Below are 18,034 nucleotides of genomic sequence, written 5' to 3' on the forward strand. Positions count from 1 at the left end.
CAACCCTAATGGGGATGAAATTTTGGAAATTTTTTACTATTTTTTAAGATTGTACAAAATCACTGTTTTTTTACCGTTCAAAAAACAGTGATTTTCTACCCATCTTAAAAAATAGTAAAAAAATTTCAAAAATTATAAAATTTCATCCCCAATCATATTTTAGTATGAATATCATGTTGAACGGTTCGGATCAACAATTGAGACTTTGAAAATGAAGATATAAAATATGAGGTATGAAAGGCATGAGGCACTGGAACCCTCATCTATTATAACATAACACTACGCTTATTTTTTTCTTAACGCATGCGCACTTTACATGTGTAAGTAACACATTTATTTAATGAAAAAATAAATTCAAGAATGAATCCAAGAATTTTAATCTCTTTTTCAAAGCGCTTGTTCCAACTCATTGATACTTGTTTCAAGTCATAAATGACTCTCTGAAGTTTACATACTTTGCTGCTATTTTTCGAATCTTCAAAACCTTGAGGTTGTATCATGTACACTTCCTCTTCCAATTTTCCATTTAGGAAAGCTGTTTTGACATCCAATTGTCATATTTCATAATCATAAAATGCGACAATAGCTAGCATAATTTGAATAGATTTGATCATAGCAACTGGTGAAAAAGTTTCATCATAGTCAATCCCTTGGATTTGAGTAAAACCCTTCGCTACAAGTCTTGCCTTGTAAGTTGTTATGTTACCATTCATGTTCATCTTTCTCTTGAAAACCCATTTGTTTTGAACGGTTTTCTTTCCTTCAGGAAGATCAACCAAGTTTCATACTTGGTTGTCATACATGGATTGTATTTTGGATTCCATGGCTTCTTGCCATGATTTGGAGTCTTTTCTTTCCATTGCTTCTTCGTAGGTCAAGGTATCTTCGGTATCTATTACCAAGACTTCATGAAGACCCATGTAAAATTCAGGTCTTCTTCTATCCCTTATCGACCTTCTAAGCTCTCTATGTTCTTATGACTCATATTGAGCTTCTTGAACTTCTTCCACAATTTATTGCGGAATAGATTCATGCTCAATTTGAGTTAAAGGAATACTACTTGTACTCCCACTGATTAAAGGAGCTTCGTGTGATATTTCATGATCACCTTGAATGTCATTCATTTCATGATCACTCACTTGTAGGTCTTCTTGAGTTTCCTCAAGTGTCATCCTACTACCACCGTTTTTGATTCTTTCGAGAAACTCCTTCTCTAAGAATACTGCACCCTTATTAACGAATATAGTATTCGTTGACTTGTGCCAAAAGCTATGACATTTTGTTTCTCTTGGGTATCCAATGAAGAAGCATTTATCCGCTTTGGGTTCAAGTTTTGTTGACATCATACGCTTGGCGTATGCCTCACAATCCCAAATTTTGAGAAAAGATATGTTGGGTGGTTTGCCCATCCACAACTCATGTGGAGTTTTCTCAACGGATTTTGATGGAACAATATTTAGTGTAGGAGCAGCAACCCCAAAAATATAAAGGTAGCTCCGTTTGACATATCATTGAACAAACCATATCAAGTAAGGTTCGATTTCTCCTCTCGGAAACACCATTCCACTGTGGTGTCCCGGGTGGAGTAAGTTGTGGTATAATGCCACACACTTTTAAATATGTGTTAAACTCATTGCTCAAGTATTCTCCTCCACTATCAGTTCGTAAAGCCTTAATTCTCTTGTTAAGTTGATTTTCTACTTCATTCTTGTATTCTTTGAATTTCTCAAAGAATTCACTTTTGTTCTTCATAAGATACACATAGCCATATCGGGTGTGATCGTTTATGAAGGTAATAAAGTACCTATAACCATCTCTTGCACTAGTACTCATTGGACCACATACATTAGAATGTATCAATTCCAATAAGTCATTTAATCTCTCACATTTCTTATTGAATGGTGATTTGGTCATCTTTCCAGTTAAACAAGATTCACATATTCCAATTGCTTCACCATTAAGCAAATCTAGAAGATTTGCTTGCTGCAATTTCTTTATGCGTTTCTCGTTTATGTAACCAAAGCGATAGTGCCACAAGAGTGTCTCATTCGTTTGAGACATCTTGAGTCTCTTGTTACTGATGTTCAACATATGTTTATCATCATCTAAATCAAGCAAATATAATCCATTTGAAATGAAAGTATTTGCACAAAATAAACCATCCTTCTCAATAACCATACGAGAGTTATTTATTACAAGACAAAAGTCTTCTGCATCCAAACATGATATAGATATAATGTTTTTAAATACTAAAGAAACATGATAAACATCCTTTAAACTTAAACAAAAACCACTAGATAAATGAAGATCAAGAGTGCTAATAGTGATTGCAGAAACACTTGCACAATTTTTGACCTTCAACTCCACCTCTCCTTTCGAGAGAGGTCTCCTATCTTTTAGTGCCTGCACATTAGAAACTAAGTGAGCACATGATACGGTATCCATTACCCAATTTTGGATAGTTGTGGCTAAATTTAAATTTAATTCTATAACAAGTATACCTTTAAGGCGTTTGCGTTCAACCATGCCTTCATCCACGTCACGTTTGTACTTGGGGCAATTCATTTGTAGTGTCCCTTCTCATGGCAATAGAAGCACTCCATGTTGGAGTTAGGAGCATTTCCTTTCTTGCTTCCCTTGGAGGTGCTCGCTTGAGCTCCTCCACTTTTGTCTTTGAATGAGGGATGCGCCTTACTTGTCTTGCTCTTTGCCTTGTCTTTATTCTTGACAATCTTCTTGCTATTTGGCGCAATGGCAATGACAGATTTATTCTTTGTCTTTCCCATGTCAACTTACAGCAGTTTTGAGGGCATTATGGATTCTTGAAAATTAGGCGACGGCGGTTGGCCCAATAGCAACATCGCGTACATGTATATTTACCTTAATTTAGTTCCATTAATATTTTAATAGCTTGTTAATATTCAACCTTCTAAATTTTAATCATCCAACAACGAAGAGGCTAAATATATTAATATTCCTTCCTATTCCATTCCATTTATTTCTATTCTTCACCTTATCTTCCCTCTAATCTCCATCCAAAAAGGGTGTAAGAAAATATATGTAATTATATAGTTTTTGGAGTAAAGCTAGCGTGTGACATGCTCACCAAGAAAGTTTGGTGAGCATAACTCCAAAAGTATATCGGATCGACGTCAAATGCCAAATCCAAACCGTTGAAATCCATGTACTTCATGAGTGATGCATATATATGCAAAATTTTGAAAGTTTCGAGTTTATTTGCTACACGGTCAAGTGGTCAAAGAAATAATAAAAATTGAATATATAAAATAACTTATAATAAAATGTTCATTTCTTTGACCACTTGACCGTGTAGCAAATAAACTCGAAACTTTCAAAATTTTGCATATATATGCATCACTCATGAAGTACATGGATTTCAACGGTTTGGATTTGACATTTGACGTCGATCCGATATACTTTTGGAGTTATGCTCACCAAACTTTCTTGGTGAGCATGTCACACGCTAGCTTTACTCTAGTTTTTGAATGATATAAAGTTGTCTTTTATTGAACGATTTTTTTTCTTGATTAATTAACGGTTCAAATTTCTTTTTGAAATCTTCCAAAAAAGTAAAGCTGTTAACAATTCTCAATCCTTGAATAACACCTTTTATCCTTACCAACTGAGCTATTGCTCCATCTCAAGCGGTCCAGATTTAATTCCTTAATACGTTTGGATTAAACAAGAAATAGAGCAAAAATAAAACTAATATCAAGTTTGAGAATAGTAGCTAATTCAACTTTTAGTTGAATTAGTAGAATAGTAAGCTAACCCATATAAGACAAACAAAGAATAATAGGTTAGTGCTACTCTTGAACCATCCAAACGTTGAATAGCTCAAAAGAATAGTACTATTCTCGAGTTAGTGCTATTCTTGTTCCATCCAAACACACCCATGGGTGTGTTTGGATCACCCAAGAATAGAGCTATTCTTGGGTTAGCTCCACTATTCTCAAATCTTGGTCATCCAAACACAAATTAGCAAATTGGATCAGCTCAAGAATAGCTCTATTTTACTAATTCAAAGAAATTGTGGGTTAGCAAGAATAACTCTAGTGGGGTTAGTGATATTAATAAAATATTTGATTCCTCTCAATTAAAGTATGTTTAATTATTAAATTAGTATCAAATAAAACATTTGATTAGTACTAAATATAATATAATATTAGATTAGTATTAAATAAATATCATATTAAATTAGATTAATATTAAATAAAATGTTAGATTAAATATCATATCGTAGTCATTTAAATAATAAATATAATATAATATTTGTTTAAATATTAGATTAATATTAAATAAATATAATACCAGATTAAATTAGTATTAAATAAAATATTAGATTAAATATAATATAATATTAGTTTAAATATTAAATGTAATATAATATTAATTTAAATATTAAATTAGTATTAAATAACTATAATATCAAATTAGATTAATATTAAATAAAATATTAATTTAAATATTTACTATAATATTAATTTAAATATTTACTATAATATTAATTTCAATATTATATTAGTATTAAATAAATATAATATAATATTTTTTTGAATATTAAATGTAATATAGTATTACTTTAAATATTAGATTAGTGTTAAACTAAATATTAATTTAAATAGTAAATTAAAAATAAAATAATATTAATTTAAATATTAGATTAGTATTAAATTCAATATTAATTTAAAAATAAAATAATATTAGTTCAATTATTATAATATAATATTAATTTAAATATTAGATGGAAGTATTATTGAAAATATGATGCTTCATATATATTTAACAAGCCATTATAAATATAAAAGTTAGTTGAAAAGATAAAAATAAATAAATCATTATTATATTCCTTCCCTCCATTGTTATTCCAAACATACAACCCAAACAACATTTCTACTAATTCGAAATAGTCAAAGTTAGTGCTATTCTTAAATCTCTTGGGTTAGTACTATTCTCAACCACCAACCCAAAAATCGCTATTCTTGTACTAATCCTTGCACGATTCAAACGTACACATAGAGACGGTAAGTTCGTTTTGAGATTCGTGTGAGGCTAAAATAATTGTCCGATTGTAATTGTCTTCGGTCAGGTAACTGAGGCGATGTAAATCCCCCCACACACTCACACAGGTGACACAGCACAACTAAAACCCTAATTAAACCTTTCACCTCTCGTCTCTTATTTGCGCGAGGAGCTCAAAGCCTTGAACCGCTCTCTTTGCGCCACCCCATTTGGTCTCCTTCCCCGTGCACGCCTGAAAAATAAGCCCCAAAACACACGCACACTCGCTCTTTTATCCGTCTGTCCAGCATAATGGGGCTAGAATCCGATTCAACGGATCTGAAATTGACGGAGCTCATAAAGGAGGTCCGGCTCAGTGACGGGGAGTCAGAAATTGTCAAAGGAGCCATTTCTTCTGTTATTAATGCAATTCTCTCGATACCTGACCAAGAAGTGGGGTCGGATGCTGCTTCCGGATTTGTGCGAGACCTTTCGGTGAAGCAGGATAAGGTGCGGCTCACCTTTAGGAGGCCAATGAATGCACACGTGGCAGGGAGCTATTCGTTTGGTGCAGTTGTGAAGCCAGATATTAGTGCTGATATTTTGGTCCAGATGCCAAAGGTGAAATGACCTGAAATCTTTGTGATTCTCTATGAATGCTGTAGTAACTGACTATGATACTGAATTTTCATGTCCGAGCTCTTGACACAATGCATTAAAAGGCACAATTTGACCTTGTCCAGTCTCAATTAACCCTCAGTCAGAGCAATTAGTTTAGGATTGTTTTTATTTATTGAAACTGGGCACATCCATTAACAAAGTACCATCAATTGACTCTTGAGGCACTGATTTTGTCAAACTTTTGGCCCCAGGTACTCCTAATTACAGAACTAAAAGCTGACTGTCCTTCACCAGGACTCTTCTTTTTAGCTTTATTTTACTTGTGACCTTGTTTAATTGATTAACCTAGGCAATAATCCTCTATTTCGGAGCTAAGTCAATCATCCTTAATTTAAGTGGAGTTTCTCTTACTTACCTTCAACTGTCCATTAGACAGCAGTATTCTTTAGAAAGAGAGACAATCTAATGTTGAAAAAATTTGTGCTGTGAACTAGGTGAAATATTACCAACACTGGAGGTCCCATTACTAGGTCTTTAGTTTGATGTTTCAAATCGTCAGTTATTATCCACCTTTTTTCTCTTGAAAGAAAAAGGGAAATAATCATTCTGATGAGTTCTCTGAAAGGATGTTGTTAATTTCTTTTTAATTGTTACACATTAGGAATGCTTTCACGAGAAGGACTACTTGAATTATCGCTACCATGCAAAGAGATGTCTTTATCTTTGCGTAATTGAAAAATACTTAAAATCAGAGCCTTCAATTTGCAATGTCCAATGGTCCACCTTCAGTGGCGAGGGGCGAAAACCTGTTCTTCTTGTGTACCCAGGTTTTTTTTTTTTTTTGTTACCGTGTTTTATTCTGCGAATTCAATGAGGTGAATTAGGCTTAGAGCACCATTGGGTTAATTGCCCTGGAAACCTTTTTTCCAGTTACTGTTCTGTTTTGGTACAGATTCCTTCCACAAGTATCCTCGTTTGCAAGGTCGGTTTTAGCAGGGTAATTATTTGCATGGCTTGCACCATTGAGGTCATTTGATACAGGGGGCACTTATAAGTTTTTGTTACTGTGCTTTACTGGACATTTGCCTCCACAAGACATCCCTGTTGTGAAGTCAGTTTATTCAGAGTAATTATTGCCATGGTCTGCACCATTAAGGGCTTTGGATACATGGGGCGTTACTAACTGAACTTGATTTTGTATGTTCTTTTGGCTTGTATGTAGTGGGAACAGGTGTATACTCAACTGTGATACCAGTACTTCTTTTGACCTAAATAAGTCTGAAATTCCCTGGCTCAAATAGCACTTAGTCATAAGTTAACTCCATTTCAAGCCTTACTTGAACTATTAACTGCCAATTAAATTTTTTAAGTCTTTTGTATTTCAGCTACAGGGCTTCCTGAAGCTTCCTTTTCCCTGAGGATAATCCCAACAGCTTCAGCTGTGTTCAACGTTTCTAAGCTAAATTTATCAAGAAACAATATTCGTTCATTTTCCCAGGGTATGCATGATTGAAACGTACTTGTATGTCTTGTTTACTTAGGGACTTTGTATCTTTATTACTATTTCTATTTTAATTATGAGAATTTGTTGCTGGTACTAGTAATTTCTCAAGATGACATATCTTTATGTCTTACTTGATAGTTTTTGACATCTTTTTATAACTGAGGAACTTTTGCAATTTAGGCTTAATTCAGATTTTTTCCTCTTTTGTTGGGGGGTGGGGGGTTGGTTAAATACTTATATTTACTTTTAAATATGTTTTTATTAATACTGCCATTATGGTTATGTTAATTATCAAAGGTGGCATTACTCAACCTACGCCAAATTACAACACCAGCATGTTAGAAGACATGTTTTTGGAAGAGAATTCAGAGTTTGTCAGAAAAGTTTTTCTTGAGTCAAGAAGCCTTGTGGAGGCCTTGATTTTGCTGAAGGTATGGTTTTCGTTGGAGTTTCAACTATGATTGGTCGGGTATCTGTTTTCCATATATACTTCAGTCATTGTTCAAATTTAAGCTACTTTTACAGTGTTGGCAGATGGTGAACCAATATTTTCTTGATTTGTTGTTAACACCTAAGATTATCTGGGTTATTTGCCCACAACACAAGTTCAACACCAGAGTCAAGCCTAGAATCTCAAAGTCTGATTAATTTTTTTATTTATTTTGGGTTTTAAAAAGGTCTATTTGGAGTAGGAGAGATTTCATTTGTATATGAGGAATCATGCACACGTTATCACATTATGAATGTTATTTACAAGTATGCCAAGTATATTATGGTGTTAGGGACAAGCATGAGAAATGTTGGATGGTATTTACTAATACAACAACAACAACAACCAAGCCTTTAGTCTCAAAAATGTCGGGGTAGGCTAGAAATGAAACACAATGGTATTTACTAATACAAAAATAAAATACAATCTTGGACACAATTCACAAGACAGCCAGACATTTTCTATATTCTTTAAGCCTGATAGAATGAGTTAATTAATGATAATGTAATTTGTGTTAATAAATAAAGTATAGTTGTCTACACACTTTACATAACAAGGCATTATAACAATCAACTAGGGTTGAGGGTTTGATCACTCAACCCTAGTTGAAAGAAAATAAGTACAGATATGAAAATACAAACTTTAATTTGAAATTTACTTCTAATTTATCTAGGTCTGGGCGCGGCAAAGAAGAACGGTATATACACATGATTGCATCAATGGATACTTGTTATCTGTTCTTGTGGCTTGTCTGACAGCGCAGTCTGCAGGGAATATTGTTAGCAAATCTATGACTGCACGTCAGATATTTCGTGTCATCATCAAGTATATTGGTTGGTACACTTGTACATCATAAGAACTATAATATACGATCATAAATAATGTGTGGTCTTTGGTGAATTTAAAAATGAATGAACTCAATAGAAACCAAAACAGGCAAAAGTGCACATTTGAACACTGATACTACTTCGGAAAAACAAGTTTGTCCTTGATCTGTAAATGGTGCAATTTGGTATATAAACCTTGAAAGCAACAGGATCCTTCTGTTGCTTAACACATGTTTTAGATGATAAGGATGGACAATATAGTACAAAATAATGGGCTTATAGTTATTGAATGGAATTGAGGTGATTTTATCTCAGTAGAAACTAAAAGACCCGTCCTTTCATCTCCTTCCTATCAGTAAATAATAATAACATCATTACTGCTAAATGCTAATTCACATCTGTGCAAATAGACAAATTGAGGGGTAATGGAGAAACAACAAAGAAAACATAATAAAAGGAAGCTGGCAAAAGAGGGGTAATGGAGAATCTCCATACTATTTTGGGCAATATTGTGTAGATGCAGACTGCCATTTCACTATAAACAAATATTTTCAAACAGCCTTGTCAGAATGTATCTACACATCACCACTTTTTTATTATAAATAGTTTAGCATCAAGGTGACTGCATTGTGGTTTTGTGGTCAAAATGCACTTCATGGCATGGAAAAAAGAATCCAGTGGTCCAGCACAGTTATGTATATTAGTATTATGCTGTGTATCCTGCCTGTGGGTACTGGTATGGAACTCAGCATGTATGTTTCAAACTATAAAATGAGATTGATACTTATCAGTTAAATTTCATTTCTTGGTGCATGATACCTTTTTATCAATTCAAATTCTTATATTAGGAACTTCAAATGCATGGGAAAAGGGCCTCTTTCTTCATCCACCTAGGCAGTATAATATCTCCAAGGAGGTCTTTTCTCTCTTCATCTGGTTGATTTTATTTTCAAGTAATTTTTCTGTATTAGCTTTCTTTTTGTTTTGAAATTGGTGCTAAGTCAGAATGGGTTTCTCAGGATGTAAATCAACAGAAGAAATTTCCAATTCTACTATTTGATGTATCTGGTCATTTAAACCTCATGTTTCGCATGACAAGAGCTGCCTTTTTGGAGGTACATCCCCCCCCCCCCCCTCTCTCTGTATGTCTGCTTATGTGCATGCTTGTGTGGCCGGGATCGTCATATTTATTGTGCCCTAACATGCATTTTTTTAAACTATTAATAATTCAAAATTCTAAATCAAATATGTGAACTGGTTATCTTGCTTATATTGTGAGTAACATGTTCATGTCAAAAGTCATAAAATCTGGAGTTATTTTTACAAGTCCAAGAGGCATACAAATTGACTGTTTGTTCCGAATAATTTGGTGCCTTGAGCTTTACACCTTTTGATGTTGTTCAATATGAACTCTGAATTTTAAAATTTTGGATGTGAATGCATTACTCTTGAGAAAGAATGCGATCGACGTTCTTTATGCAAAGAAAAACATAAGCATGATGGGCTTAAAAAACATGGGCATTATAATCCTCCACAGACATCTATCAGCCCCCTTCTGATGTAATTGCATGGGCATTTTATCCTCCACATTTATCTGTCTGCCCCCCTTCTGATGTAATGTCTTTCAGCTTAAAGACGAGGCAGTTTCTACACTTAATTGCCTCGAGAAACATAAAGATGATGGTTTTGAGGAGATATTTATGACCAAGGTCGACTTTGCTTCTAAATTTGATTCTTGCTTAAGGTACTCCTGGCAGCGTCTTGATTCTAAATAATCTGATTAGCTTAGGCACTTGCATTAATCAATGAATAACAATTCGACCCAAAATAGTTTTCTAATGGCTGCCATTTGATTTTACGTGAATCACTGGATACACATGAAGTCTGACAGAACCTCATTGGCCTTTCTTTGAGAGTCAATACTTTTTTAAAGGAAGTGAAAATGGTTTTCTGAAAGAATGTTATGTTGTCGTCGCAACAGGATAAACATGAAAGAGAATTCTAGGGTTCTGGGCCTGGGGTTTTGCATGGATGAGGAGCGGTGGAGGGTGTGTGAAAGGGACATACATCTGCTCCTCTCTCAAGGGTTGACTGATCGGTCAAAGTTGGTGCGGGTTGTTTGGAGAAATTCCCCCTCAAATTGGAACATTCATGATGTAAGATTATATGTTTGCTTTCAGTATTACCAGGTTATCCAACTGTAGTGCACCTTTTCTCTTTATTGTATATAATGTGGGTAATTTTCGTTATTATGAAATGTTATTAAATTTGTCCATGAGAAACTCCAGAAAGTGAGAATGTTTTATATGCCCCTGTTGGCGCCCTAAAAATTAAAAAAATGATGCCTCTTAGTAGTTTAAAACAATTGATCTAATCCTCTTTCCAATTCATTTGCAACAATACTGATCTTAGTGTTCCTCAATATCTGTGAGTCCGTGACCTCTGGTTTGCATCCAATGTAATTTCTAATTGTTTCAATCTTGGAATGTAGGGTTTCATGAAATTTGGGGAGGAACCCGTACTTGTTGGTGTATTGCTTTCTTCCCAAGAGAAGAGCTTTCGAATAGTTGACATTGGACCTAGTGCTGAAAACAAAGATGAGGTATTTCATTTTTAGCTGCATATTTCACACAGAAAGAGAAAGAAGCATCTTGGGGAAGACGATCAGTTTGAAAATCGTATTACAGTTTCTAGTTTCTTTTAATCAATGAAAATCTTTAATTGAGGGAGGGGTAGAATAACTGCAAGAAGATTAATTTATGATTTATATATTATTCTGATTGTTATTTTGTTTGTCAAAATATTTTTGAATTGCTTGTAAATTTAAAGATAGAACAGTTTATATATTTTGACCTCTGAAAGAGGGAGTCATTCTAATTTGCCACTTGTGCTGAATTTTAAGTTTGATATCTCTTGTATGAACTATGAATTGGCAAAAGTGTTTTCTCTTTTCCTTCTTTTTTTATATAGAAGCTTTTACTTTTGTAAACTGTTTTAGGTAATAAAATTTAGAAAATTCTGGGGAGAAAAGGCTGAGCTCAGGAGGTTCAAAGATGGAAACATTGCTGAAAGCACAGGCAATTTCTATTCCCCTATTTTTAACTGTTGCATATGCCCCTGGAAATGTTTTAGGTCTTTCGCATCTATCTCTAACTGCCTTTGTGACTATGATTGGGTTTCATAGCATGATAAGAAAACCCAAATAAGTACAAATTGTACATTAAACAAAATGAAAAGAAAAACACAAATAAAATGAGTACTGAGATGAATATAGCAATAAACAGGGCGAGTACAGTTTAAACATTAAATGGACAGTAAAGATAAACAGCAAGCAGAAGCTAGATAGATGAATATAGTACTCACCAATAATGTTTACTTACAAACTTTTTTTTTTGTTGCAGTGTGGGAGTGTGACCCATGGGAGAGGCATGCAATAATCAAAAGAATAGTGGAGTATGTGCTTCATCGGCATTTCAAACTAGCAAGCCAAGATTTATTTCACAGTGTAGATCAGCTTGACTTTTGTCTACACCTAAATGGAAAAGGTGCTCCTATTCTTAATTTAGTATGTTCTGTACCAGGATATTACCTGATGGTAGTCAAACTTTCCAGCCATGGCTAATTGTGTCTATCTGCTTTTGGGAACAAGCAATCTAGTAGTCCACTGGTGAGGCTGTTGCCATCTTGTGTCATCGTCAAGATCCTGTTCGAGTAATATTGCGGCAGATTTTTATTCTACAAAATGCATTGAATATGTTTGTAATGCATTTTTTGTATTTTTACTTTGATAGATCCGGTGTCACATTCTGGTAAGCTGATGGAGGCATTTGAGACATTGTCCAAAAGGCTGAGGCTTTTGGATGATATTCCTCTTAAAGTGTCTACTGTACAGCCTCTCGACCCAGGTATGTTTCATTTCCAAGTAATATACTGCATTTCACTGCCTCTTTAGTCATTCCAAATGACCATTATGTAGAAGTCCAGATAGTACATATACTAATTTTAAGACACTGGTGTTTTTTTGGTTTGTGCGGAGTTGATTTGCCATATCAATGCATAGCTGAGGAAAATAAAAATATAGGATTGGTTCAAACACATTGTACAGCTAAAGGTTCAGGAGAAATTGGGTTCTGTTTAGGATTTATTCCATTAATTGAGACAGGATTTGGCTGGATCGAGGCTTGATTAGTTGTCCTTTGTGGTTAGATTGGAGTTTAGTTGAGGGTTAGTTCAATAATTGCTTGATTTTTTATTTTTTTTTGGGGGGGGACCTAAAAATGGATTCTTTGTTTAACCCTTTATATGTTTGTGTACCTTAATGTACAGCTTTTAGACATGCATCGGTGTTCCCCCCCTTGCCTCATCCTTTGGTGCATGAAAAGCTCTCAATAAAGAGCACAGAAAGCATTGCCTTGACTTGTATCCCATCAATGGATGTTTTGATTCAGGTATCCTCCTGTATTCCTCGATCTTTTGGGCCATTTTCATGCTTTAGCACTGCAAAATGAAAAACACAATGCTTACGCTTAGAAATGTGTGAAGTATCTTATGCAGCTATCAAAATGACTTGTCATTCATCTTCTGAATTGAGGTAGAATGTAGGAGTGCTTTTGTTATTTTTTTAGAGATATTTTTTTTATGGTGGCTTAGAGATATTTCTCATTTTCCGGAGGACGCTAGTTTTTCACTTTTTAAGGCATATACATGATAGTTTTATTTTTTGTGATTTTGGGAATTGTCACTTCTCATACATTCTTGCTATGAATAATGATCACAGTTGGAGGGGTCTGGTAACTGGCCATTGGATCCCGTAGCAATTGAGAGGACGAAATCAGCATTTCTTTTGAGAATTGGAAAGAGGTACAGCCTTTAGCATGAGAGAAAAGGAACTCTAATATTTATTAACATAGAAGAGCTCTGTGTCGTGTCCACTGAGTTCGGGAATATACTATTGATATCATACAATATTTGTGGTTCTCTCTTGCTTTTTTTTTTTTTTGAATTGCTGGCTAGTGCCTTCTTTGTATTAACAAACAAAAGTATAATTCTCTCTCCCAACTAGTTAATATTCTAACAATTGAAAAAACTTAGCCTCGAGGAGAGATGGGGCATGATTTGTACGGCCAGTGAGGAAGAGGTGAATGTTCACACGTCAGGCTTTTCTTTCTCTCTTAAGATCCTTCATGAAAGAGCTCTCAGTACCTTGACGAGTCTAGGTTTGTGTTTCCTGCTTTTCCTGCTGTATAATTAAAATCTATACATATGACCTCCTTTGAAATAGAATTTATTGTGTCTTATGGTGGCACCCAGGCATGTCTTATTTAACTAGTTTCCATCCTTTTCTGGTTCAATTTTGTTTGGCATCTATTGCATTTGGGTCCATTGGATTTTCATTTTTAAGTTATTGGATTGGGCAAGTCATTGAATTCAAGTCTGATTGTGCAAGCTCTATGTATCATAAGTCCTCTATCTTACTTATTTCAGTATAGGAATGAATTTTCAGTATGTTTCATTTTCCACTTGAAGAAATGAGAAAAACAAGTGCTGGCCATTTATCTTAGTTTTTTCTTTGTTTTCTATAAATTAAGATTTCGTTAGCACTGACATCCATTTCTTTTTAGATGACTCTTGTAAAAGTTGAACCCATGTCTCTCCTTACAGAGGTCAGGGCCATCACCAGCTGTGCTGGGCCTGCAGTTCTTATTTTGGTCATCTTATTATGATGATTATTGAGTTGATATTCTTTCTCTTAATTCTGATAGCTATGAGTGGCAAGGGGAAAAGTATTCATCCTAGCATAGACAAGGAGTTATTCATGAAGAGTCAGCATTCGAGTATGATAAATGGTTTGCACGGTCGTTTTCCCATGTACGGTTCAGTTGTCAGGTACTGCAACATTGTTAGTAACTCATTCATTTCTGCCCTTGAGTTTTGTCTTATAAAAGTACCTTGAACTATCTCAGAGAGAAAGTTCCAGGCATTTCAAATTTCCAGCTATTGGTTTTTTTCTAATTTATCACTCCATCTTTCTTATTACTCCAGGCATAGAAAGTTAACATTCATTACTTTATCTTTTTTATTTATTTTTCTGATGTAACTGTCATAGGTTAGCAAAGAGATGGGTATCTGCACACCTATTTTCTTCATATTTTGCAGAAGAGGTAATCGAGTTGGTGGTGGCTCATTTATTTTTGAGACATTTTCCATTTCATGCTCCTTGTTCACGCATTACCGGTTTCCTAAGGTAAATATTCATTGTTATCATTTTATGTGCTTGTGATGTATATTGTTATTGTACTGAATTTTTAGTTTTCTGTTTTTTGCTTGTTAATTATAAGTAGTTGACTAATTAATGATAGGTTCTTGCGGCTGCTGGCTAACTTTGACTGGGCATACTCTCCATTGGTTGTTGACATAAATAATGATCTCACATCAGAAGATGAGAAAGATATTTATGTAAGACCCCACCTGTCTTTGAACTCTCGATTCTAAATGTTTCTTTCCCTTTTTGTCTGTTAGACTCCACAAGCTACAGATTGCAATTTGGTTGTTTGCAACCAAATTGTGTACTTTCAACCTCTGGGGATCACAGTGTGAAATATATTTTGCTTCATGAAGCTGTTGTATAATTTGCTAGTGGTAAAGAACTTAATAGTATATATTTTTTTTCCCCAAATTGTAGGAGAATTTTTTGTCATGTAGAAAGATGGAAGAGAAAAATGAAGGTGAAATGGATGTGGCTATGTACATTGCAACATCATATGATAAACAATCTCAAGCCTGGACCAAGTTCTCCCCTAGTAAGTTGGTAAGTTCATTTGTTTCCTTTTCTGGAAATAAAATAAATACCAGTTAGTGTCAAATGGAAGGCTGGGCCAGGTTTGAATCTGGATTGGGTTTGGTTTCTGGTTAGGGTTCTTTGGCAACTCCTGATATGATCAAATGTCCCCTGCTTTGACGTTACGATGTTATGTGTCATCTTAAGATTGTTTCAGGTTTTGGGTTGGTTGGATTCGGGTCTTGTGGTTTTTGGATGCTCTTAGGTCACATTTTTGCCAGCTTGACATTCACTGGCACTGGGTGTTCTGTTTGCCTAAACAATGTCTGGAAGCTTATATTTTGGTAGTGATTGAGACTGAAAATATACGATCTCAGGCACCAACAAAACACTGCATCAAGTGCTGCATGATGACATGCTGTAGCTACTACTTGGTGAATCTGGTTTAGCAATATCTAATTTTTCCAATTGAAAATTAAGTTAGCTTTATTTGTCGTGTCTAAATTTCTAGGTGCTTAAGAGGATTGCTTCTTATGCCAGAAGCAGTGCTGATCTTTTGACGGGTATAATCACTGATGGTGCACCTAATGAATACACATGGGAGGTAAGGCCCCAATTTATTTGCACTGACTCGGAGCATCATGAAAAAAGAGGCTTGGTTACCTAAGTTACAGCATTTAGACACACATGGGTGGTAAGGCCCCAATTTTTTTGCACTGACTCAGAGCATCATGAAAAAAGAGGCTCGGTTACCTAAGTTAGTTATAGCATTTAGACAACTGGATGTAAGCAAGTAAGACTTTTGATTCCTGTGTGGTTAAATGGGGGGTTTTCCTTGGAAGATATGCAGAGTTTGCAAAGAGACAGAGGGAGAGTGGAGGACGGACTTGTCTGGAACCAACAATATGGTAGCGATGAGGTTAGATGAGGGAATGATAGGTGCTTTGGAACAGGAGAGAGATATTTTTGTAGCCTCCTTACACCCCAATTTGGTGGGTCCAAAAATGGGTTGAAGAGGGTTTTAGCAATTCTGCTGTCTTCTCGTGCTGCCATCCCATTTCGATCGTAGGATCAAGGTTATCAGGCTCTGATATCCTCCTCCATTATTCTTTCCTCTTCTACCCCTTCCTTGAGCACTCTACACCAGCTCCTGTTGTGAATTACCAACACTGGCAGAGATCACTGCTACAAAACCTTTTGATGATAGGAAGGACTTATACTGCACCTTCCTATCATGATTTTTTTGGTAATATAGAGTTGTGTTCTCTTTTTGCATCCTATTGTTCCTTTTCTCACGGGGTTCAAGCTAATGCTGGAAGTCCTGTATCTTTGGAAACATTAATGTTTTAGCAAATAAGAGAAATCCTTTTGCTTTCTTTCTTTCATTTGCCTCTTTTTTTTTTCTTTTGAGAAACGTAATTGAAGTACTTCGGTGTAATTTGTTAGTACCACTCCTTGAGGCAGTTGTGCTGGATTGGATGATTGCATCTCTGGTAGTCCGGTGTACATATGTAATGGTTATTTGATGGGGACTGTCTTCACCAAAAGTGATGATTATGTCTTAGGTCTCAATTAGTAATAAAATTCACAAATCCATCCCTATTTTACACAACTCTTATTTTTTTGGTGGGTTACAGTGTGTATTTAGAACCCCTCTGACAAATTATGATGCGGTGATTCTCCTTCACCCTAACAAGCTGCCACAACCCCAGCATCTACTCTTCCCCTCTCAGCAACCCAAAGGTTTGCCTCATAGATACTTCTGAAATTTTGCTAATTTCTTTTCTCGTTAAAACCTTCTTTAATGTTTAAAATCCTGTTGCCACCATGTTACTTTTACTGGCACACACTCATTATGTACAAATGTATGCCTAAGACTTGCAAAATAACAACCTAGGTAAACTGGTGACATGGGGCAAACCAAGTAAGGACTTCAACTGCTATTTACCGCTTAAAGGTGGTACAAAAAGTTTGATGGAGGCGAGAGACAAGATATTGGTCAATTTTGACCCAACTCGATATTTCTTGCGTGATCTCCAGGTTCTAAATTATATGAGTCCTTTTCTTATTATGTAATATGGAGTAGTTGAAGTTTGGCACGCATGTCAGAGTATATTAAACATTGGTGAATGTTGAATTTTGTAGAGTGAGTTCCATGACACGTTCAAGTTGTGGTATGACAAAATTGGTGGAGACGCCATTGGTATCACCTGGGAGAAAAATAATTCAAAGGTACTTCCAAACTTGTTTTGTTCCTCTTTTTCTATATATATATATATATTTTTTTTTTTGGAGTATGTGGACAGGGTTTCTAAATCCTTCTCATTTTCAAATTTTATTTTATGTTCCACCTGTATCTATAGTAGTAATAATATTTATTTCTATATTCATCCTTTTCAGAAACGGCGCAGAGACGAAGAGGAAGAGATAAAAATGGACCCATTAGGCATACTAGAGGAGGTAGGTCAAATAGGAAAAGGTTTTGTGAAGAGTGTGCATCTCTTAAAGGCACCAAAGCTGGGGCAGAATGGGAGGTTTCCAAAGTGAAGCTCCTTTTGTTTTAGCATCGGTTGAAGAATTTTTGGATATTATTAGATTAAATTATATATATATTTTTTTTACTGTGGACAGTACAACAGGAAGTTTTGGTAGTCAACAAAATATAGTCGAGCTGTAATTTGTAAACAACTATTTAATGAAGCCTAGTAGTAATTATTTTATATCAGAAAATAGAGCTCTACAAAAGATGCCTAAGGTTTTTGTTGGTTTGTCCTCCGGGACAAGCTGTCTTA

At 35.0% G+C, this 18,034-nt stretch overlaps 1 protein-coding gene and 1 long non-coding RNA gene across 3 annotated transcripts; one reads left to right on the top strand and one right to left on the bottom strand.

Annotated features, from left to right (window-relative positions):
* Positions 1-2,071: 2,071 nt before the first annotated feature.
* Positions 2,072-2,813, bottom strand: LOC144567159 (uncharacterized). Its single transcript, XR_013515361.1, has 2 exons — positions 2,502-2,813; positions 2,072-2,403 (listed from the first exon to the last, which is right to left on the bottom strand). It is a non-coding gene; the product is annotated as an uncharacterized LOC144567159 (long non-coding RNA).
* Positions 2,814-5,154: 2,341 nt separating this feature from the next.
* On the top strand, positions 5,155-17,976 carry LOC144567161 (nucleolar protein). 2 transcript variants are annotated; one of them, XM_078317218.1, is made up of 25 exons: positions 5,155-5,643; positions 6,305-6,470; positions 7,029-7,142; positions 7,445-7,578; positions 8,311-8,470; positions 9,313-9,380; positions 9,484-9,579; positions 10,093-10,208; positions 10,446-10,620; positions 10,956-11,066; positions 11,463-11,541; positions 11,866-12,009; positions 12,256-12,369; positions 12,791-12,912; positions 13,242-13,324; positions 13,556-13,680; positions 14,227-14,350; positions 14,571-14,708; positions 14,824-14,920; positions 15,147-15,272; positions 15,754-15,846; positions 16,880-16,985; positions 17,140-17,282; positions 17,388-17,474; positions 17,643-17,976. In XM_078317218.1, the coding sequence occupies exons 1-25, from the start codon at positions 5,335-5,337 to the stop codon at positions 17,787-17,789; spliced, it is 3,177 nt and encodes a 1,058-aa protein (XP_078173344.1). In that variant the 5' UTR covers positions 5,155-5,334; the 3' UTR covers positions 17,790-17,976. The 2 variants fall into 2 exon arrangements, with proteins under 2 accessions (XP_078173344.1, XP_078173345.1); XM_078317219.1 differs by lacking the exons at positions 5,155-5,643; positions 6,305-6,470 and adding an exon at positions 6,631-6,754.
* The last annotated feature ends 58 nt before the right edge of the window (positions 17,977-18,034 follow it).

Source organism: Carex rostrata, chromosome 16 (assembly GCF_964058835.1).
Source record: "Carex rostrata chromosome 16, lpCarRost1.2, whole genome shotgun sequence".
NCBI lineage: Eukaryota > Viridiplantae > Streptophyta > Magnoliopsida > Poales > Cyperaceae > Carex > Carex rostrata.

Coding starts and splice junctions, on each gene's coding strand:
- LOC144567161 (XM_078317218.1), top strand. CDS start 5,335: ATGGGGCTAGAATCCGATTCAACGGATCTGAAATTGACGGAGCTCATA. Junction 7,143..7,444: donor TATTCGTTCATTTTCCCAGG/GTATGCATGATT, acceptor TAATTATCAAAG/GTGGCATTACTCAACCTACG. Junction 15,273..15,753: donor AGTTCTCCCCTAGTAAGTTG/GTAAGTTCATTT, acceptor CTAAATTTCTAG/GTGCTTAAGAGGATTGCTTC.